The 23,857-nt window shown below is 34.7% G+C and overlaps 1 protein-coding gene across 4 annotated transcripts in view; it reads left to right on the top strand.

Moving 5' to 3' along the window:
• EXOC4 (exocyst complex component 4) overlaps positions 1 to 23,857 on the top strand; it is a 931,688-nt gene that overhangs the window by 124,268 nt on the left and 783,563 nt on the right. For all 4 annotated transcript variants that reach the window (XM_052001552.1, XM_052001551.1, XM_052001550.1 and 1 more), the window contains exon 7: positions 1,765 to 1,939. In XM_052001552.1, the coding sequence (XP_051857512.1) occupies positions 1,765 to 1,939 (175 nt within the window). The remainder of the gene's footprint in view (positions 1 to 1,764; positions 1,940 to 23,857) is intronic.

Here is a 23,857-nt window from a genome sequence, read left to right as displayed (position 1 = left end):
AAGAACCTAGAAATTAAGGTCACTGAAAAAAAAATGCCCAGAGAATCTTAGCAAGGAAAGGATATAATACACAAAATTGCAGGTTTTGACAATGAGAGTTAACAGTCAATAAGCAGTTATTAAGCAGCAACTTTGTACCTACTATTAAGCATTTATTATACACTCAGACCTGTAGATCTTAATTCTTTCAACAGAGCGATGTAGTCCCTGAAATGGATCAGTTATTGTTCAGTAAACTGGAGACTGATGGCCACTTTTAAATGTACCCATGTCTTGAATTGAATTTTAAGATAAAAAGAGGTACCTAAAATTTTGTTTGTAGTCTTTATTTTTTTAAAAAGAAGATAAAAATTAAAAAAATATATATTATATATATTTTTTACTAACCATTGACTCCCATCTCTTGTTAGAGATCCCTCTTGTTTAATTTAAGCGAAACAAAGCAACCCACTGGCCTCTTAAGAATCATTCTGCTCCAGTAGACTATCATCTGATGGAAGGAAAATAGTACTGCATTTGAGTCATAGGAACTGGGGTAAAATCCCATCTTTCTACTTGAGTAATGTTGGACAAGTCACTTCTGAATTTCAGTTTTCTTACCTGTAAAATGAGGAGTTTGGAGAAGATAGTTTCTTTAAGGTTCTATGTAACTATAAACTGATAATCCTTTTATCATTACATTGCTTACTGTTTTGATATTTTTCAGTATTGTTTTTCTTTACATTATTATGGTCTTTGTGTAAATTGGTCTCTTGATTCTGTTTTACTTCTTTTTTTTTGTATTAGTTCATATAAATCTTTTCAACTTTCTCCACATTCTCCATATCCTTTATTTCTTACAGTGTAACATTATTCTATTATATTTATGTAACATAACAGTCTGTTCAGTCATTTCATGATTTTTTCCCTACTACCAGAAGTGTTATTAATGAATATTTTGGCACAAATGGGACTTTTCTGTCTTTACCCAACCATAGCATAGGGTCAAAGAATATGTATGGTTTCTTGATTTTTCTAGTATCAATGCAAAGTTGGATTGATTCATATGCACCTTGTGGGGAGCTCCCTTCACACCCTCCAATATTCTGTAATTTTAATCTTTTCTCACGTTTGTCAGTTTAATGGGTGTTAGATGACACTTTGTTTTTCATCCATTTATCTTCATGACCTTGAGTAAAACCCTTTCTCTTTGTGTCTTGAGCTGTTTTTTATTTTTATTTTTGTAAATTTGTGCCCTAATAATTGTGCCCTAATGAATTACAGTGAATGAAATGTATGTGACCTAGACAATTTGCTTGAGTCAATGTTAGGCTTTTTAAAAGGTGGTTATGGGTTTGCTTTTTTTTTTGTTGTTGCACCTTACTGCTTAAGTGGTAGGCAATAAAATTGCATTGGCATTGGAAAAAGTCAATATTCATTAGAAAGAGCCTAGTTTATAGGAAGGCAATGGCTTCAACTGTATGTAAAACCTGATTTATTGCACTTTACAGTGTCTCTAGTTTTAACATCTAACATTTATGTCTATGTGAGCTTGATAGGGTACACACTCTGTGAATAGAAGTTTTATTATAAGCCTCACCATATACTATTTATAGAACTTGAGTGTTAAGTAACTTAACTTTTTGAATATCCAATTTTATTATGTGTAAAATGAAGGAGTTGGATCATAGAATCTATAAAGAACCTTTCAGTTTTAGAGGTTTTGTGAATATATTTGGTTTTTTTCCTTGAAGAAGAATGAAAACCATTTCTCTTGCATTGTAGATTGCTTCTGGAGCTTCTGGAGCTTCTCTTTGACAAATTTAATGCTGTGGCTGCTGCACACTCTGTGGTCCTGGGATACCTCCAACAGACTGTTGTACCTCCGTCAACTCAGCATGAAGACATCAAATTGTATGATATGGCAGATGTTTGGGTCAAGATACAAGATGTTCTGCAGGTGAGATTCCCTTCTAAAATATAGTGATAAAGCATAAGATTTTAGAAAAGTATCACCTCCCAAATACTATCTTTAATGGCAGAAAGGCTTAGAAGAGAATTTAATTATCAGGCAATCTAGTGCTGTCGTGGACATCTATCAACTACCAAAGTTCTCATGATCTAGTTTTCTTATTGCATATGAGTAGACTACTGATTTTCAAATGGTATATGTCTTTTAACTCACAGAAATCCATTACATTTTTAGATAATTTTGTAATTACTATGCTTGATCATCTCATTGTTTTATGGACAGTATAAGCTTATGTATAAGTTCCTTTGATAGGCTTATAGATGTATAAGTGATATATGGAGGATTTTAATTAATTAATTAGTACATAATTGCTCCCTTGTTGCATGATGAATTGTATATTTAAGAAATGAATCTCCATAAGTACATACCAGTCTTACAAATGGTTTTTGATGACATATTGTGTTTATAGCCAATTGTAACATAAAGTTTTTGAATTGTGTGTTTAATCTGTCTAGTTCTCTATATAGTTCATTCCTTGTGAATTTATATTTCAAATTACATAGGACAAGGTATTAATATGAAACTTAAATGAAAGGCTGAAATTTTCCATTGCAGAATTATATATATTACCTTGTCTCTCTTAATTATGTGGTATTTTCCATTTTCTTATAGACCTTTCCAGGAGCTAGTACTGGTTTAGAAAATCTTGCAGTTTTTGAATTTATTGGAAATATTATAACTTGTTCATAATAATATTATCATAAACTATTTGATCAGTGAAAAAAAGACAATAGGTTAAATTTGCAAAGTGAGCATGCTAAACATAGAATCAAATTCCACATTTTTTAAAAAGTAGGATAATTTCTCTGATATTGTAAAATGATTTATTCTTTTTAACATTTCTTGTATTTTTCACTTTCCTTCTTTTTCTTCTTTATCCCATTATCAGCAATTTAGGCAGAATTTAACCCAAATTTCATCTGTGTCTACTGTTTGCTTACTAGTTTAGCTCCCATGTCAAGTGTGATTTTACTTACAAGTTCATAAAACGTTTTGAAACAAGAGAGCACTTTTCTTCAGTTCTTCAGTTGCTTGGAGCAGTAGTAGATATTTAGGCTTTTCTGTAAAGAAACATTGATTGAGCATAAGCTGCCTGTAGAATATAGGGGAAAAAAAAGCTGACATGGTCAGTGCCTTCAAATAATCAATCAGCAAATTATGTTTTGTGCTCCCACTGGTTCCAAGGACTGGAAATATAGGTACAAAGAAGGAAACAGTCCCTATTTGCAGGCTGCTTCTGTCCTAATGCAGAAATAAAAAATACATAAATACATACAACATAGACCTTAAGCAAATAAATAAAAATACAGGGTTCCAAAAAGTCTTAGTTTATGCTATTAAAGCTTAAAACTATATTGAGACTTTTGGGATGCCCTGTCTATGAAGTGTAGTTAGATACAAGCTTAGGAGAGAAGGTACTAACAAGTGAAAGTAATCAAGAAAGACTTCATATAGAGTACATTGCTGGAGCTACATCTTTAAAGAAGAGAAGAACTCTGTGAAGTAGAGAGGAAGTACGTTCCAGGCATGGGGGATGGTGTAGGCCAAAGCTCAGTAGTGGAGATGCAGTATCACATGTGAGAAAAAGATAAAAGGCCTGATTGTTTGAGAGCAAAGAGTGCAGGAGGAAGAGTATTGCTCAGCAAAGATTGGAGTCAGATTGTATCATCATTTTAAAACTTTTTTTATCCTAGAGACAATAGGTAGATAACTGGAGTTGGCTTAGTAAGGGAGTCATTCATAGTCAGATTTACATTTAAGAAAAATTATTTTGGCAGTAGCATGTAGGATGAATTAAAATGAGGAAAGACTTAATGTAGGGATGTCCAGTAGGAGGCCGTTGAAATAATCAAGGTGAGAAGTGATAAGGACTTAGACTAAAGAGGTTACTATGTGAGTTCAGACAAGGGGGTCAATGTGAGAGATATGTAGCTAGAAAAAGCAAGATTTAGTAAATCATTCAATAAACATAGGTGAGCTGACAAAGAGTGAGGAGTCCAAGATTATACTGAGGTCATAGACCTGGGAGACAGGAAAAATGAGTGTACCTAGAACCGAAAAAGAAAGGTTTAGAAGAGGGAAGGGCTTAGAAAGAAAGCTAAATGGGATCAGTTCAGGATGTCTCTGAGATACTCTCTTTGAAGTGATCTATAGTCAGTGTGAGCTAGAAGCTTAAGAGGGAGATTGGACTTGAAGTATTAATATGTGACTATGAGAGAGTTAAACTCCTGGGAGCTGGTGAGGTTATCAAGACAAATATTGGGAGAGTAGGAGATAGAGCCTTTTTTTTTCTTTTAAATTGTAGTAAGTTTGTTTATTTTTAATACACATTGCTTTATAAATCATGTTGGGAGAGAAAAGTCAGAGCAAAAGGGAACCATGAGATAGATAAAAACATAGAAAAAAGAACCATGTGTTGATTTATAGTCAGTCTCCTTAGTTTGTTTTTGTTTTTGTTTTTCTGGATGCGGATGGCATTTTATGTCTAAAGTCTATTGGAATTGCTTTAGATCACTGAACCATTAAGAAGAATCAAGCCTTTCATAGTTGATCATCACATTTTCTTGCTGTTATTGTGTACAATGTTTCCTTGGTTCTTCTAGTTTCACTTAGCATCAGTTCATGTAACTTTTTCCAGGTCTTTCTAATTTCAGCATGTTCATCATTTTTTATAGAACAATAATATTCCATTATCTTCATGTATTACAATTTGTTCAGTCATTCCCCAGTTAATGGGCATCTACTCATTTTCCAATTCTTTGCTATCATAAAAAGAGCTTCAACAAACATTTTTCCAAATGTAGGTCCTTTTCCCTCCTTTATGATTTTCCCTCCTTTATGATTTTCCTCTCAGGAGGAGATAGAGCCTTTAGGAAAATCCACTGATATGGTCATCATTTGGATCATGGACCAGCATAGATGTCTGAGAAGGAGCCAGTCTGAGAGGGTAGAAGGGAATGAAAAGAGATTAGGGTCATGAGAACACAAGTGAGAGCATTCAAAATGGAAAGGTCATTAATTGTGTCAGGTGCACATTCAAGTCATTTTGGAGTAACTCCCAAATAAATACTCTGGCTACTTTGGGAAAGAAGAAATCTCTTCTTGTTGATGTGCAAGGTTTCAAAGAGGAATTGTGATTTTTGAGGTAATCTTTGAATGATAGAAATAGGCGTTGGGTAATCAATTTTACATAGCTATTGAAGAGGGGGAGAACACTTTTTGAATAAGAAGACACCTGGAAGGAAGGAATATACAAAAGTATTTAGGGAAAAGTGAGTATGTTTGGCTTGAGTTATTTGATGCTGGTATACAGGGAGGATTATAAAAATGTTAACTGGAGTTAAGGAACACTATCTTATTGATAACATTGAGTTCTTTGAAGTTGTTTAGGAAGTAGTTTACTTTTCTTTTTTTTTTTTAATTTTCAAAACATATGCATGATAGTTTTCAGCATTCTCCCTTGCAAAGTTTATATTCCAATTTTTTCTCCCTCCTTCCCCAGACAGCAAGTAATCTAATATATGTTAAATATGTATAATTTTCTATATATATTTCCATAATTATCATGCTGCACAGGAAAAATCAGATCAAAAAGAAAAAAAATGAGAAAGAAAACAAAAAGTAAACAACCACAAAAAAGTGAAAATACTATGTTGTAATCCATACTCAGTGCCCACAGTTTGCTCTCTAGGTACAGACAGCTCTCTCCATCACAAGTCTATTGGAACTGGCCTGAATCACCTCATTGAAAACAGCCACATCAATCAGAATTGATCCACAATATAATTTTGTTGTTGCAGTGTACTCTTGGTTCTACTCACTTCACTCAGCATTGGTTTATGTAGATCTCTCCAGGCCTCTTTGAAATCATCCTGTTGATTGTACAATAATATTCCATAACATTTATATAATATAACTTATTCAACCATTCTCTGACTGATGGGCATCCACTGAGTTTTCAGTTCCTTGTAAAGTAGTTTACTTTTCTACTGTGTCTCTTCTACTGTAAAGGACTTGAGCTGTTATTTTGGACATTGGTGGAATTTAATGTACACTTTTTTAGTTTTCAAGAACTAGAAGGAGAAGAAATAACTTTTGTTTTTTTCTTAGTGTCTTAGAAAATGCACAAATGTTCCAGTGGATATGCCTGTTCAGTTCTGTTGAACACGTGCTGGGATATTCATAGTTTCATTTGAGATAGTCTTCCTTACTAGTTTTTTCTTCTTGATGGCAATGGTGATCTGGCATAAAGGATGATACTAGGAGCTGACTGGAATATAAATTAGGTAAAGTCTGTTTGTATGTAATATTCAGGGAAGAATTTATTGTTTTAAATGTTTATGTAGACTATACATATAGTCAATTTCATTCTGAAGTGGAGCTGTTGGTAAGATCCTCTTTGGATAATATAAGCTACTTTTGAAAATTAAATATTTGGTTGAGAAGAATGAGACACCTGCTGCTAAGCATGAAACAACATAAATAACTGAGGCAGCACATTATGATTAATGGAGTTAAACATTTTGGGGACAGAGTTAAAGATACTTTCTTGAATTACTTTTTTCTTTTGCTAGAACATTGAAGCATTCCTTTGCAGAGTGAATTTTAGAAAAGAAAACATTGCCTCGTATTGAAAAGATGCTGATGATGGAATTTACATTTTTTTTCTGTGCCTTCCCAGCAGGTGGGATCCAGCCTGTGGTTGGAAGGCTCATTTGTCTCAATGTATTTGTGTCTGAGGACAGACAGCTGGGAGACAAGGCCATCACAGAAACAGGGTGTCAGAGCTTCTTCCTGCCTGGTGTCAGTCCTTTGACTTCACACCACTGCTCTCCGTTTTCAGGTTTACACTCTTTTGGAAACTGTGATAATGGAAACACTTGTCTTGGCCTTCAGAGCCACAGTAGCACCTTCTCAAATGTCAACTACTTGGTGGTATGCTTGTCATCCTGTCGACTGTACACTTTCAAGTATGAGGCTCTGAGGTTCACTGGAAAACACAAAACATCCCATTGTGTCATGCAGTACAAATGATGTGGCAGGATCACTTTGAATGAAGTATATGCTTCTGTTACTTGTGCCTTAGAAAAATAAATCCAAAACTTGATGGAGAAATGGTTCCATTTTAAGACAACATAATTCATATAGCTGTTGTGGAATGAGTTTTATATCTGATTGTATTAAGGAGTGACTGTGAATTATGTGTTATGGAGACTATGATTTCCAATAATAATAGCTCATGTTTATATAGTGCTTTAAGGATCATAGAGTCAGGAGTTTAGAACAGGAAGGGATATTAGAGGCCACCTAGTCCAACACCCTCATATTTTAGATGAGGAAATGGGGCCCAGAGAGGGGAAATTATTTGCCCAGTGTGATACAAGTAGTAACAAAACTAAGAAAACAAACTTGTACAAGCCAGATGTGCCCAGCATAACTCAGAGGCCTTGATTAGTACAAATAATGAATTCTCTTTGAAGTGATCCCATTATTGGAATTAACAATGCATGTTTCCATTGGTCTGGAAACAATGTATTTTGCATCATTCTAACTTCAAAAGATATGAATTTGAAGACAAGCAACTACTTCAGAGGGTTCATTATTTGCTTTTTTTGAGTCTTGCTTGTAATCAGGAGAAGGCAGACACTAACAAGCATTGGGGAGTGAAGTCAGGAAAGGCTTCTTGTGGAAAAATATGGGACTTGAAGGAAGCCCATAAGCAAAGATGGGGGGAGGGAGAGAGTTCTGGGCATGGGAGATGAAAAGTCAAAATGTTCATGATTAAGAGTTGAGGTATGTTGTAAGAAACAAGGAGACTAGCCCCAGTGGATCACAGAATAGATGTTGGGGTATAAGGTATTAGAAGATTTAAATAGATTATATTTATAATATAATAGAATTTATTAATTTATATTTATATGTATTTGTAATATATAAATGTAATAATTTTAAAATATAAATATTATAATTATAGATTTTTTTTTAATCTGTTCCTGGAGATGATAGGGACCAATTGAAGGATGCTGGTGTGGGACATAGTCAAACCTGTGCTTTGGAAAGATATTTAACAGTCAAGTGGGAAGGATGGACTGGAATAGGTAGAGACTTGAGGCAGAGAGACAATCATCAGGCTATTATAGGTTCGGAATGACAAAGAACTGTACTAGTGTCAGAGGAATGAGGGGGCAGATAGAGGCTATGTTGAATAAGAGATGTGACGGAGAGGAATCAAGGATGGTGTACAGATTGCAAGTCTAATGGACTAGGAAGCTGGTAGTATCTTCAACACCAATAGAGGAGTTTGGAAGAGAAAAAATTTTTAGCAAAAGATAATGAGTTCACTTTTGGACAAGTTAAGTTTAAGAAATATCCAATAGATAGTTAGAAATGTTAATCTGGAGCTTTGGATAAAAGTTAGGGCTGGACTTAACTAAATTAGAGAATGAATGACATGGAGAGGATATTTGAATTTAAGGGAACTGATGAGATCAGAAAGTGAAAGCAGGGGGAGAGGAAGAAGAGAAACAGCCCAGAACAGAGCAGTGGGGATTCTCCATTGGATAGCAGGCATGATGTGGGCAAAGATTCTGCAAAGGAGACAGTCAGACAAAGCAGTCATCCAGGTAGGAGGAGAACTGGAAAAAAACAATCTCAATAAAAACTTAGGGAAAAAATATTACAGGTGAAGGTGATTGACAATGTTAGAGACTATAGAGAGTTCAAGAAGGATGAGCATTAAGAAAAGGCCATTAGATTTGGCCAATAAAAATCATTGGTAACTTTGAAAGAACAATTTCAGTTGACTAGTGAGCTTGGGAAGTCAGTTTGTGAGAGTTAAAAAGAGAGTGAGGGGAAAGGAAATGAAGGAACTGATTTTACACAGAATTAGCCTCAAAAAGGAGAAAAGAAAAAGTAGGATAGTTAGAGAGAATGTTTGAATAAAATGAGATTTTTTTTTTTTTTAAAGTTGAGGGCACAGGTATATTTAGGGAAGCAGCCAGTGAGATTGGGTACAGAAGGGAGAATCTTCCAGATCCTTCACTTTGTTGATTATCTTCACCTATACATATCTTCCTTGAACATAGTTGGTTGTATGTTGCCTCCTACATTAGATATGAGCTCATTGATAACAAGGTTCTGTCTTTCCTTTTCTGTGTCTTCAGTGCTTAATGCTGTACCTGGTACATACTTGGTACTTAATAAATGTTTGTTGACTTGACTGTCCATTGTGCATTCTATTATCCCATCCTGCCTCTCAAGATTTGCCAAGGACCTTTCCTCACAATTACCTTGTGAGATAGGTATGGTATTTTTATCCCAGTTGTAGAAATGAGAAAATTCTGATTCTGAAGGTTTAACTTACCTGTTATCACAGAGCTAGAAAATAAGTGAGACAGACTTCAAACCCAGATTTCCTTATTCCAATTTTATCCCTTAGGCTACACTCCTTTTCAAGACAAACAATGATACCCTGGACCAGTAATTTTCCTTTCAATACCTTAGTTTCCTTAGAAACTAATTCACATGGAGAGAAAATATAAAAATCATGCTAAGGCATTTAAGGTATGTCAAATGCTGCATGAATGTTTAATGATGATAAAATTAATCTCCTAGACAGGGAGCCTAAAAGCTGCTGACAAATTAAGAAAAGTTGCAAAGACAAATGATTCTGATCTGTGACCTGGAGGGCATTTTTCAGGAGACAAACGCAGTTTTTGTTCTGTGTCCAAATCTAGAACAAGGTTATTTAGAAGTCTTTGCACATTCTGTTTAATAGACAACCATTCTTTTGGAAGTGAAGTTAACTTCCTATGGTGTTTTAGGCCACATGAGAGGAATATGAGAGGAAGACTGTCTAAGCTCAGTTTCTCATTTTTGTTGGCTAGGTACGTGGCTAGTTATTTTGGGGATCTTAATTCTCTAGAAAGTAATTATCAATTTCATGATTTTCTTTTTTGGTGCAATATTTATGACTTTATCACTGGATGATGTTTTGCTTAGATAGAGAACCTGATGATTATATATACTGAAGGATGTGAGATAGCTTGTGAAGCTTAAAGTTAAAATATTTTCCCCTAAATTAGTTTGCAGACTAGACATATTGGCAGTTAAGTCCGGCTATCATTGATGCTTAAAACCATAACTATTAGATAATATGGGAGCCCTTTTAACCCTACCTCCCTGTAATAGCTGAAATGTACAGTCTTTAGGTTTTTGTTTTGTTTTGTTGCCAAAATATTTGATTTGTTCCATTGCTTTGATATGAATAAATCTGCACACCCTGAGCTGATTTAGAACCTCAGGAATTCTCTTAGTCACCCTCGGGTTACTTAAAGGGACTACAGGAGGTCACTTTGCTTGCAGACACTGGCCATCCCCAGAAAGCTGTTTTGGCTGCAAGTGATCACTAGAGAGGAAGCCAGCAAATAATTGAGTTATTTTAGGCTTCAGATTCCTGCTCTGTAAAGTAACTTAAGACATCTTCTTCTCTAATTTAGTTCCAATTCTGAAATATTGTGGTTAGAGAGAAAGTAAGCAAGAGGTTTCTCATCAACCTTTTGTCATCATTGCTTTCCTTTGTTTGACTTGCTGTATTCCTGCTTATTGTGCTTCCCTTCCAGTCTAGAAGTTGAGGCAGAAGACTGGGATTTTTGCTTTATTTTTGTCTTCATGCCTGTAGAACCTAGTATACTTACTTGCCAGTGTGATGCTTAACAAAATGCTTTGGGAATTGAGCTGGAAGGTTTATTGAAATTTCGAGGGATTTTCATTTAGAAACCAAGAATGCTTCCCTTAGGAAATATGTTTGACCTTGTGGTTCTAGATTTAGGATCCTATATTTAGAGCCCTCAAAGAGCTTTAGAGGCCAGCTAATTTCATCACCTCATTTTACAGATGAGGAAATTGAGGCCCAGAGAGGTTAAATGACTTCCCGAGATCATACAGATAATAAACAAACATCTTCTCTCCAGTTTACTCTTTGAGCTTTGGGCCAAGGAGATAGCATTTATAGGAATGGAAGAAGTATCAGCAGGGAGCATCATCACACCTCTTTTTCAAAAGAGATGAAAAGTATTGTAGCTAGGAGAGTTTATCCATCAGCAGCATAGCTGTTTGTGGATGCCTGTGTAAACATATTATGGCAGCTGTGTGGGCATTTTGTATATCTGTATGGGTGTGTGTGTGTGTGTGTGTGTGTGTGTGTGTGTGTGAGAGAGAGAGAGAGAGAGAGAGAGAGAGAGAGAGAGAGAGAATGAGAATGAACTAGAATGATATCAATATGGGGAGTTGCTGATGAGAAAATTTCTGTTAAATGCAAAACTTCCTCTATTCTGCAATTTAAAATCTTAAAACTTTTTCTCCTTCCTTATCTCCAATCAGTTGTCAAGAATCATCCATTCCACTCTCCACTATGTAGTTCAAATCCTATCCCTTGTAGCTACTCACATGACAGCTGCCCTATTTTGGATCCTTACCTATATAATTTTAAGAGTTTTCCTGTTGCTTTTCTTGTTTCCACTTTACTGTCTACACAATTGCTAAACCAATGTTTCCAAAGCACATCTTGACAGTAAAACTCCAATGGCTCTTCCCCCATCCCTATCTGTTTCTGTCTCTGTCTCTGCCTCAGTCTCCACCTGTCTTTGTCTCTGTCTCTGCCTCAGTTTGCCTTTGTAGTTTTCTCTCTGCCTTTGTCTTTCTCTGTCTCTCTCTTTTCCTCCTATAAAACAAAATGCAAAAACTCTCCAGATTTTTTTTAAGCACTCTCCACAATCCAACTCTACTTTCTTTTTCCAGCCTTATACATGCCTGCTATGCTTTCTGCATTCTAGTCAAAGTGATCTCTTGAATGTTCCTAGTACATTTTTACCTTCTGTTTCTGTGCCTTAGACAAAGTATGCACTTATTTTTTCCTTTTTAGAATACCTGCCTTTAAAAAAAAAAAAAGTTAGGGTTCAAGTGCTGCATCTCTACAATAAGCTTATCCTGAGTCCTTCAGTTTGCAGGGTTCTCTCCTCAGAAATTACTTTGTTTATGTGTTTTGTATTTAATATCTATGTACATGTTTCCCCCAATAGAATGTAAGTTCCTGGAGGGTAGGAGCTGTTTCATTTTTGTCTTTGTATTCTCAATGCCTATTCTTCACATAGTAGGTGCTTAATATATATGTATTGAATGTGGTTATTGAATTATTTAATTGCTTGTGGTACTTAGAAGTTAAGTGATTTAGCTTGAGTCACACAACCATTATGTCAGGGGTGAATTCAGGGAGGGAACTCAGACCTCAGAGGCAGATCTCTCTTAGCTAATTGAATTCTGTTTCTCAGTGTTTGTTATATGTCAGGCACTGTGAATATGTTAAGAAAGGGGAAAATGCCATGTGGTAATAGGTAACTTTATTTCCTGGTGTTGCTTTAATTATAATTATGTGTAGTCCATGTTGTTTATATGGGAAAATATTTTAGCTCATTTGATTCAAAATAGCCTTTGGTTCCAGTTTCAAAAATAGTGATGATTGATTTCTTTGAGTTTCCTTTTAGTAACTGAACCAGAGGTACATTGACATGAAACTTTTGCTAGGTCTTCATTACAAAATAAAGGTCAACATTTTACTCTTGAATTCATCTGCTTAATTGGTTGGAGAGTTTTGAAATGGATATCCAGCCCAGGAAATGTTAATGGATTTAGTCAGATTAAAGCAATGCCCATTAAAGAAAAAATTAGAAAAATAAATCCCCCTTTTTTCTTTCAGAATTGTTAGGTACTGGGTTTATAGAAATTGTTATAGTATATTATATACCCTGTATTTTGTCTGTCACTATTTTAAGGAACTAAAACTTCTCTATACATCTTTTCATATTTTTTTTTTATCATTTGTCACATTATTACCATTAGCGTTAGCAAAACTAAGCCATGAAATTTAAATTTAGCATTTCACCTTTGAGAAGCAACATATTGTAGTGGAAAGGCTGACTGGTTTCAGGAATCAGGAAAGTCCAAGTTCAAACTGTACTTTTCGAAATATTTACAGTTCTGTGAACTTGGGAAAATCATTGAACCAAGATGTGACTCAGAAAACAACCTGTTACACCTGGCTCCCTGTTCAGATGAAGCCAAAAAAATCCTACACCGAATTTAGGTTAAACAGGCTTCTTCCTCTGAATGTGTAGACTCCTCATTCCCAATTCTGCTTTTAATATTTCTCGGTCATGCTGCCATTTACTTAAAGGGATTTTACTAGATTCTTCTAACAAAGGGAAATGAACTTGGGAAGTAAGTATGTATCACACATAGTTCTTTTGAGGCAGTTTTTCAAAATTGGTATTGTATAGTCAGATGAACAACACTGGGCTCATGCTGGCCCAGAGGGCTCCAAATGAACTATTTTATGTTTTTTGTTGATCATTAAATTTTTTTTTTTTAAAGTACACTCTTTTCTAGAGCCCTTCTCCATCTTCTGCAAGAAATCATGACAAGAAAAGATGAGACATTATTTCTTGTCCTCCTTGTTTATTCTAATTGTGTGATTGTACTCCACATGTTACTTCACCTCACAAGTTCTTGATAACACATTCATTTGGTGGCAATTTTTGTAAAAGGGTTGCCTTAAGCATCTGCATCTTCCTGTAGATGCCTTGACACAGCTTTCTCCTCCCCCCCCCCCCCCCCCCCCCCCGCCCCTCCTTCCTCATAGGGTCTTCTGCACCTACTCCCTACCTTGATAGTAGCCTTTGGTTATGTTAGAGTTGGTACTGTTTTTGATACTATGAGTGGACTGGCCTATTGGGAGTTGAATCAGACGACTTTTGCTGGAGGGGGCCTTGTGGAACTGGAAAATGCATGTTACATCTGGTGTTTTGGAATCGGATATTTCTCCATGGGTATTTTACAAATACTTTTATTTGTTTATTTATTTATTTAAAAAAAACTATTTTGTAAAATACAAATATCTGGTTTTTTTTTATAAGAATAATACTTTGATTTTATTGATAATACAGTGGCCACTAAAGTTAGTGATTATTGTATTTTGGTTGGTTCTGTGACCAAAAATCCCTGGATTCCTCATTCACACTTTTGGACTTCCCTTTTATTCTCATTCAGGATTTGTCTGTTACTTCACAAATTAATCTAAATGTGATATCATTCCTTCCTCAGAGCTGCTGTGGCACCTGTTCTTTGTCATTTCTTTGATATACTGCCATGATTGGGATTATCAGTCTTCTTGTGTTCTTCCTCCTTCCTAAATCCTCCTAAATCTCAAGGTCAAGAACCACACTGAATTTAGCACTTAGAATCCACCTCTATTAGGGACAGCAACAGCTATAGCAGCAGTGACTGACATTTACATAGTACTTTGGTGTTTACAAAGAGCTTGTATACATGAGCTCATTTCAGCTTCACAAGTCTGTGAAGTAGGTGCTACAGGTATTTTTGTTACCATCTTTTACAAGTGAAGCTGAAGCTTATGTGTCCATGATCACATAGTTAATAAGCATTGGACTTGGGATTGGAACTAGGTGTTCATGACTCTAAGTTAATTTTTTCTACCTACTCTGAGAATGGTGGTAAAGATGGTGGTGATGATGATGGGGATGAAGATGATGGTGATGGTGGTACTGATTATGTAGTGGTGGTGGGGTGGGCATGGTCATGATGATAATGGTAGTGTTTATCAATACCACTTTCTTTCTGGGCTTCAGTTTCCTAATGTAAAATGAGGCAATTAAGCTAACGAACCCCTACGATTTGTTGTTTTAAGCTCTAAATTTTATAAATTCTGGCATTATTATTTGTGTATTTTATATCTAATTACTTACTCTTTATCATTGTGTAGGGATGGTTTTTGTTTTTAGTAAAAAGAGGAACAGATATGACCCAGGTACCTTGTTTTTATGTAATGCTTATCTGCAAAGAGCACAGATTGCTTTCATTTACTGCTGCTTTGGTGTCTTAGAGGGAATGAGTTACTTCTCTTCCTAGCTGCTTCTCCATTGATGGATTGCATTTAAATACTGGCTAAAGTAATTCTAGTATTTATTTGTGGGAATTTAAATTATGACCTTAATTTGAGTATGCAAAGCTTAGAAACTAAGTTTCCAGATATTAATATTTTGTGACTTAACCTTAAACCTTCTGAGGCAAAAGGCAATGAAAAATTTGCTATTATAATATTCTTTCCAATTTGACCTATAAAATCTCCATTAGTTGAATGGATTCTGGTAATGAAAGAATCAGTGAGTATTTCTCTCAACATGGTGCTTTTGAATGAGAAGGGTTGAATTGCCAAGGTTAAATGGTGGTAAGAAGCTCTGAAGGTTCAGAAATCACACACAAGGCCTCTTTTGATCATTTGAAGGTCATAATTCAATCTTTTTTTTTTTTTTTTTTTTTTAGTTTTATAAGTGTGTTTAATGTGGTTGGCAATGTGTCCTGATTTGTAGGGTTTTTTTTAATTTTAAGGGAATATTTTAAAAACATCTTAAAACATTCAGTAATTTTAAAATATGGCATATATATTTGTAAAGGAGAGTGCAGGTTTGATCAATATTTCAAAGAAAAAATAAATAGAATTTAATAAATGATAGGCGATAAAGAGGATATGAATCAAAGATGGTGGCGTGATGAATGGGTGGCAAGGAAGATAAGTCTCATTCACATAAATGTGAAAGTTATCAAGAGAAAATAGTGTGAATGTATATTTGGGAAACTTTACTCCCTAACTCTCTCAAGTCTCCATGACACTAAGACCTTTTCCTGTTGGGCTGTGCTGATTCATGATTGCCTTAGTCATCAGGATTAACGTTACCCCTGCTTCATTTTTGTCTCTGACTATTCCATCAGGTGCCATGGCACTACCAAGTAAATCCTCCTCTCTTTCCACTTGTGAAACCATAATCAAATCAAGTATGTCATTGTCCCTGGAAAGAGTGTTCGAGTTCCTTGTGACTCTACTAAGCATTTCTGTAACTTTTTAAAACAAAATATCCCTCTTTGGACACTACTTCTCTGTTTCACTTCGTAAATAACTGGAGATGTATGATTTTTCCTACTCTGTACTTTTCACCAGTATTTGAGGATGATGCTAATGACATAGCACAGAGGCAAATGTTATTATAATCTTGTCTGATACCTAACCCCAAACTGCAATATAGGTTGAGTGAGTAAAGCTTTTGAAGTTTTTGGAATATAGCAAATTAAAAAATATTGCACCTAAAATAATTAGTTGTTAATAACAATAAGGAGATTGCTGCTAAGTGAGCTGCAGAAAATAAAGAAAGCTCTTGAGAGGGATATCTGTTCTCATGGGGGACAGGCAGGGGTGATAACTGACAGCAAATTAGTATGTTAGCAACATGATATGGCATTGAAAAAGGCCAGTCCTGTTTTTGTCATTGCACAAAATGAAATAACGTCAGAAAGCTAAGAAGTGATAGTCTCTTTATATAGAGTTCTGGTTATGGCATATGCTTCATTTGCTGCTGTTTTGGACATGTCAGTACCAAAATCATACAGACAAGTAAGTGGGAATCCCAAGAAGAGCAACTAAAACAGTTTGAGAAGTAAGCTGAGAAAAGAGTATATACAATTTAAAAAAAAAAAAAAAAGAGTGAATGCTGTGCAGAGAATGGTAAGAGTAGAAAATTTCGGGTCTATGTAAGGAAAAGACTTCCTAACAGAGCTGTCCACAACTGAAATGTAATTCCTTGGAATGGTACTCCATCTTTTGAGTCCTGAAGTTGAAGCTTATTGTCAACTTTTCAGGCATTTTGTGGAGTGTTCCTGTTTAGGAATGGCCTGGACTAGATGACCTTTGACACTCTTTACAATTCTGATTCTTTCTAGGAGAAGAAAGTGATAACTTTTATTGCCTGGGCAATAAACTGCTTTTGAAATAACAACATTGTTAAGCTAGTCACTGAAAATGAAGTTCAGCCCTCCTAATAATTTTCAGGAGTTTAATTTCCACACTTCAGTGGAGTTACCTTGGCATTTTCACAGGTGATAACAAATAGATTCATTTAAGTTATATAGATAGCACAGACTAAACAATTTCTTCAAGGACCCTGAAGTTATTTACACTTGTTTAGGTTTTGTCCTAAGCCATCCTCAGATTCAGTAGGGTAGAACAAATTCTTGAATATTAGACCATCTACCTGTGTTATATTTACTAAAGACAAAAACGGAAAATATTTTACAGGAGGAAACATTAATGCAAGTAATATGCTTTATTTGGGAATTTCAGATCCAAATTTAAAATTTGGAAATGATTGAATTTATAGCATTTTTAAAAAATGTAAACATAAGGAAAGAGGGAGAATTAATATTTCTTAGGGCATAGATGAGGTACATACAGCAGAAAGGAATCAAATGCAGGCTGTAGATAATGCCACGGGAGATTTCTGATAGTGAGAACTGTTAGACTGTAGGATACTCTCCAAGGGAATTGGCATTATATTTCTTTGGACATTTGAAACCATATTGGATTGAATGTAATATCAGTAGAGTTACTGAATCAATGGCCCGTTAGATCTTTTTCATTTTTCCTTCCTCAGACTCCCTGTGATGCTGAATTGATCACCTACTGTGATCAAAAAAAGAATTGTATGTCTTGGTTTTATAAACCTGACGCATTTTTAGTACTGCTAAAGATTGACAATGCAACTGAGTTGACTTGCAAAATTGGCCTGCAGTGTTGACTGAGACACCATCCTCTTGGGTTTTTTAAGGGATGAGGAGGTAGAATGGAGTGTGAAGAAGATTTCTTTTCCATAGTAAAAATGTAATAAATAATATGAGACTTTACTGGAGTGCAATTACATGATTTCAGGAAAGACTGGTCCATTTGAGGTCAGGTATTGTTTTAGCAGGAAATGAATCCATAAGGAGTAAAGTATTTATGTCTGGTGAGTGTCTGATCTTATCTTGAAACTCCTACTTATCCTCTCCAAAAAATTTCAGATAAAATATATATCAGACCAAGTCATCACTGCTTCAGACTGTGCCCTGGTTTAAGTTGGCAGTACAAATAGACTTTGATTAAGATGAAAAACATGTACTATTAGAACTTGGCTCTTCTAGTGGTGATATGATGAAGGTATATGTGCAAGACTCTTATTTCAGGTAGCATGTGTTCTTAAAACATTGTCTGTTGTTTTCCTGTTTCTGTTGTTTTTTGCAATCAGTAGAATAAAATCTAAATTCCTTAATCAGATATTAGAGACCATTCAAAGTGGGAGAAAGAGCATTGAACCTAAAATTAGGGACCTGGGTTTGAATCCCAGCTCTGTTACTTAATTCCTAGGAAAACACAGGTAAGTCACCTAATATCTTTGGGTCTCATTTTCATAGATCACATGAAAAACTCCTTTCAGCTCTTAAATATGATTCAGCAAGCACTCATAAAATCTTAATTCTTATCAACCTCTTTTTTCCTACATATAAATCTTGTGCTTCTGTAAAATTCTAACATAGGCATTTATAACTTGGGTTCCATTAGATTTAAATATATATATATATGTATTTTAGTAACTGTTTCAGTATAAATATTTTCATTTGTAATCCTATGTATTTTACTTTATTCATTTAAAAACATTCTAAGAAGGCATATTTAATAATACTTCACCAGACAGCCAAAGATCGATCATGTCACAAACAAACATTAAGGTCTTTCTAGATCATTTGGCTTGTAGAAGTTATTTGAAATATCACATATTGCTTAATGTTCATAGTTTCTTTTTTGTGTGTCATCTGATGCCTCCAAATACCTTACTCAATGTGGGCAGAAATCTTGGCTTCATATTTATGTTTTTAAAAAATATATATTTCATTAATATATTTTATTATATTTAAAGTTATAGTCAATTCCAAATATCCTTGAATGAAAGAAAAACAGTGAAGCAAAACTGGCAGCATGAATTACATTTGACTGTCTCTGTAACTTTCACCCCTGAAGACCTTCCACCTTCTTTCCAATAAAAGAGAAGTGTATTTAATCATCTCTGCTGTGGGACCAAGCTTGGCCATTGCAGCTAATTTGATTTCAGCTGCCTTTGAGTATTGTTTTCTTTGACATTATCATAGTCATTATATATATTGTTCTCCTGTTTCTGTTTTCTTCCCTTGGCATTCATTTACTTGAACCTTCCAATGTTTCTTTGAATTCTCCATATTCACTATTTCTTAATGTACAATAACATTCCATTATATTCTTGTGCCTAATTTATTTACTCATTTCCCTGTCGATGTCTCTGTACTTTGTTTCCAGTTCTTTGTTAGCACAGAAGTATCATTATGAATATTTTAATATAAATTGTATTTCATTTGGGTATGTGCTTCATACTAGGTAAACGAGTACCAACAAAAAAAATTCTATGATTTTTCTCACAGAATTCCAAATTATTTTCTGAAATGGTTTAATTTCTTTACAATTCTGACAGCAGGATAGTAGTGTATCTACCTTTCCCTTTACTGAGGCTTCCTTAGAGTATTTAGCAGAATTTCTTTGCAAATGTTGATATGTATTAATTACATATTGATTAGCATGATGTACTTTCAGATGGCATGTAAAACTGGTGTTCTTTTGTGGGTATCAAAGTTAGTTTTTCATCATTAGAAATTTATGTCATAAAACTGTAGTAAAATTCTAGGAGGTCAATTTATCCAGCTTTCTATTTTTTGAAAGACATTTTATTAAATCATGCTAAACCGAAGATTGTTAATCGTTAAAATTAATACAGGCTTGTCAATATCGGTCCTGAAATGTTGTGGGTGAACAAAATTGTCATGTCATCAGTACCCTGTATCACTCATTGTCAATGACTACATTGTTGCCCTGGAACAGTGTTTCCTTGGAAAGCCTGGCAAAGGTAGTGACAGTTTTAAATGTGAATAATGATAATAAATCTATTCATACAGTTGGTCTATCATTTTCTTTAAAAACTTCCGGAGCAGGACATTTCATACCTACATGGTCATTCTGTAATGCTGGAGAAACTGAGGCGAGATAGAGGTTAGAGAGTTATAATAATTTAATTTTTTGGAGAGTAAGTCAGTTGACTGGATCAGACTCTTGTCTCCAAGTATCCAGTCCTGAATGTGAGGTATAGAGATTCTTTATAGGGAGACAGAAACAATGACATAATGGGGAACAGATGGGGATGACATAATAAAGAGGCACTGGAGATGGGAAGGTTATCTGATATTCTGATGGGGAAAGGTATATGATAGGCTAATAGATTGGGATGTGAGAGCATTTGATATTCTAAAATATAAGATCTTTTATCCTTATCAATTATTCTGATGATCAAGAGGGAAGAGTGGTATGAAAGCCTGAGGTTTGGGGCAGGAATGACTGCGGTAGGGCAGTTCAAGGAGACTTGTAACATTACAATTCATTGTGGTGTACTTCATCTTTGGCTTACTAATTCCTCATTTTTTTTTTTCTGTCAACCATTCTTCCTTTTGTAGTCAATCACTTTCTCCCATTCTCAATTCTTCATTCAATATCTTTTGAGTTTCCTCTCTATAACTTGTGAATAGTGAAGCTCTTTAATTAGAGAGTGTATTTCACCTGAGGGGTGGCTATGCTTAAGTGGTATCAGAGGTGTTTTCTCTAAGTGTAGCTTATAATATGTTTTTGTGGTCCTCTGGGAGGAAAGGTGCTATAGAAATGTAAGACTATTATTATGACTCCAGAGCTACTATCCAGAACAGTGCTAACATCATTGATGATTTTTTTGCATAACCAAAGAATTAAACAAAAAAGTCATATTAATTTTCAGCTCCATTAGAGATGCAGGAAAAAAAGATGTTTGCCTAATGAAAAGAGGCTAAATTGGTAAGGGGAAGAAATTTTAATTTCAAGCTTCATGAGAATATTACAAATAATTGAGCATTAAAAAAAAAAAAAACCCTCCACCAAAAAGTCCTTTACAGTGTCTTTTTAAAGTCCAGTTAAAAACCAAAAAAAACAGGTAACCAAAAGGACGTGAAATTCAAATTCCTGTAATTATGTCACTTTATAGTAACAAATGACTTCTGAGAATATAATTTTAAAGATTCCCAACTGATCTCCAGTAAGTAGTATCATTTTTGTCATGGTTACCAAGTATTTATTTTATTGTCATGGGTCAAACACTTGTGCCTCCTGCATTTCCACTCTGGGAAGGGTTGAAGATGACCAGGGGTTATTTCTTCTTTCTTTAGAGAGATAGAATGAAACTTTATTTTTTAGTGATACAGTGAGGTACAATGTTCTTATGAAGGATAAAAATCCATATTTATCATGTAAACAAACAGTGTTTGGTAGGAAGTATGGTGCAAGAGCACTGAATTTGGAATCCAGAACATGGAGCTTGGCCCCAGTTCTGTCCCTTGCTCTCTATGGATCAGTGTTACAGGCCAGCTTCTTCACTTCTAAAATGGAGATAATGATGCTTTCAGTTGAAGAGTTATATAAATTCAAGCTGTTACAACTTTTTCAACCTACAGATAAATGTAGTGAGAAGTGTTAAAAAAATAAGATGATAGTGCTCATCTTCTAGGATTGTAAATCAGCACAAGTTAACAGGAGAGATGAGAAGAATTTGCCCTTATGAGTAGCGTCTTTTCTTAAAACAAAACAAAACAAAACAGAAAACAAAACTGTGAAGTTCATCAAATAGTCTGCAAAGTCCTTGTTGGCTATCTGGACTTTTCAACTTGAACTTTTAAAAATTCTTTGGCTAGCCAGAATCAGGCTGTTTATAGGCAGTTTGCAACATTTATGGAAGACAGTTAAGAGAACTACAGAATTGTGGCAGTTGTTGATGTTCTGAGCTTCTTCACACGTTGTCCCGTTGTGACTAGCTCTAGCGGCAGAGAGATGCATTATCCAAGAATATACGAAAAAGTTCTTTAGATTGGGAAAAGCCATATGCCTACGCTCGGTGGGGTCTAATCTGACAGTGAATCATTTGGGGTTTATACTAGATAAACCTCATTACTGTTAAAGAGCTGCTGACACCTTCTGGAAAACAGAAAAACTTTCTGTTTAGAGATTGCTCAGACAGATGCTTTTTTTAAAAATCACATATGTATCTTCACAATATATAGTAAAAAAAGGCTAACATGAAAACATACAAATTCTTTTTGACATTAGTCTTTTTTGACTGTATATTTGTTAGGATCAAGCCTCTGAATTATATGGCAATTTCTGTGGTCTAAAAATGTGATGACAGGGAATCAATACTAGTATTTAATCCATCTAGCTCCAGTGCTTACATTTACAATCTATTGAGAATTTCTTATTGGCTGAGAAGTCAAATAGTAAGTGCAGGACTTGAGAAGGAAATTATTGGCATAATAGATGTTATTATAGGTGGTGAGATGGTAGTGTTAATAAGAGATTGGATTTTGAGTCAGAGATCCTGAGGTCAAATCTCAGTTTTATTCTTTTACTATCTTTACTATCTAGACAAGTCAACTCATTTTATGAGGTGGGATGAATTAGATTACCTCCAAAATACCTCATGCTCTAACTTTCATGTTCATATGATTGAATTCCTGAGCATCAGTGAGTATTTTATATTGGACTCTTTTCTTAATGTTATAGTCATTAAAAAACAGAAAGAGTTAAAATCATCTAATCATATCTTTAACATTGAGGAGTAAGTGTAACCTTTGAAAGGCACTATACCTTTTTCTACTACTTTCTTACTGTGTAAAATGGAGACTCTTGTCATGAACTAGCCACACTATGTAATTATTTCTCCAGAATTCCATATTGAAGTCAGTAATTGAGACTAGGATGAGAGAGAAAAGAATTATTACTTTTATTGATTTTCAGTGATAGATATTCGTGGGTTTTTAAAACTAAATAAATTATATATAGGCAATTTAGGAGTTAACTGATCAGTTCAGTAGTAGTAAGTGCAGAGGAAGATATTAAAAACTCAATTGTCCCATTATAGTCTTGGGTCTGTCTTTTGTTAGTAATTCTTGACCTTTGGGTCAGCTAGTTGGTGCAATGGGTAAAGCACCAGCCCTTAAGCCAGGAGGACCTGAGTTCAAATATGACCTCAGACACTTAACACTTCTTAGCTGTGTGAGTCTGGACAAGTCACTTAACCCCAATTGCCTCAGTCAAAAATAAATAAATAAATAAATAAATTCTTGACCTTTTAATAAGCTAGGTGCCTTATATACTTTTCTACCAACAAGCTCTAAGTACTTCCTAATGTTTATTTTTTCCTATTAGATTTTAAGCTAATGAAGGCAGAGACCTGTATTTTACTGTGGTATTTTGCTCTAAGTGCTTAATTGTTGAATATGTATTTATTGAGTCATACTTGTACCCACAAGTTCTGTATAAGATAAGTAAAATACCCATTTTACAACATTAACATTTTGCCAGTAAGAAAACTATCATAAACAATTGAAGTAATTTGGAAATGGGAGGTTATTCCATCCAGCTCTGCCAAATAGAGCTTGCTTATGTTACAAATTTTACATCTTTGATTTCCTGTGAGAGAAGATTTGCTATCCTTTAATAACTAACAATGAACAAAGACTGAGAAATAGAAGAAATCATGAACAGATTTCCCAAAATAGAATCTTGTCCCTGGAGTTACATATATAGTCATAGATTTTTCTTCTTTCATAATATTTCTTCTATTTTCCATTTCATTTCCATTGCCATAGCCTTTATTCCCTACTTTCAGACTTATTTTTCAGTCCTGTCCTTTATGCCTACATTTTTCTTACATAGTAGATAATGTTTCTCAGTCTTAAAATTGGTATTTCATGTCTACATGTTATTTAAAACCATAATTAAGACACCTTAGCTGTGAACTCATCTACTTTTAG

This window comes from Antechinus flavipes, chromosome 5 (genome assembly GCF_016432865.1).
Source record: "Antechinus flavipes isolate AdamAnt ecotype Samford, QLD, Australia chromosome 5, AdamAnt_v2, whole genome shotgun sequence".
Taxonomy (NCBI): Eukaryota; Metazoa; Chordata; class Mammalia; order Dasyuromorphia; family Dasyuridae; genus Antechinus; species Antechinus flavipes.
Note: the sequence above shows the minus strand (reverse complement) of the source record. Positions and strands in the feature narration are given on the sequence as shown.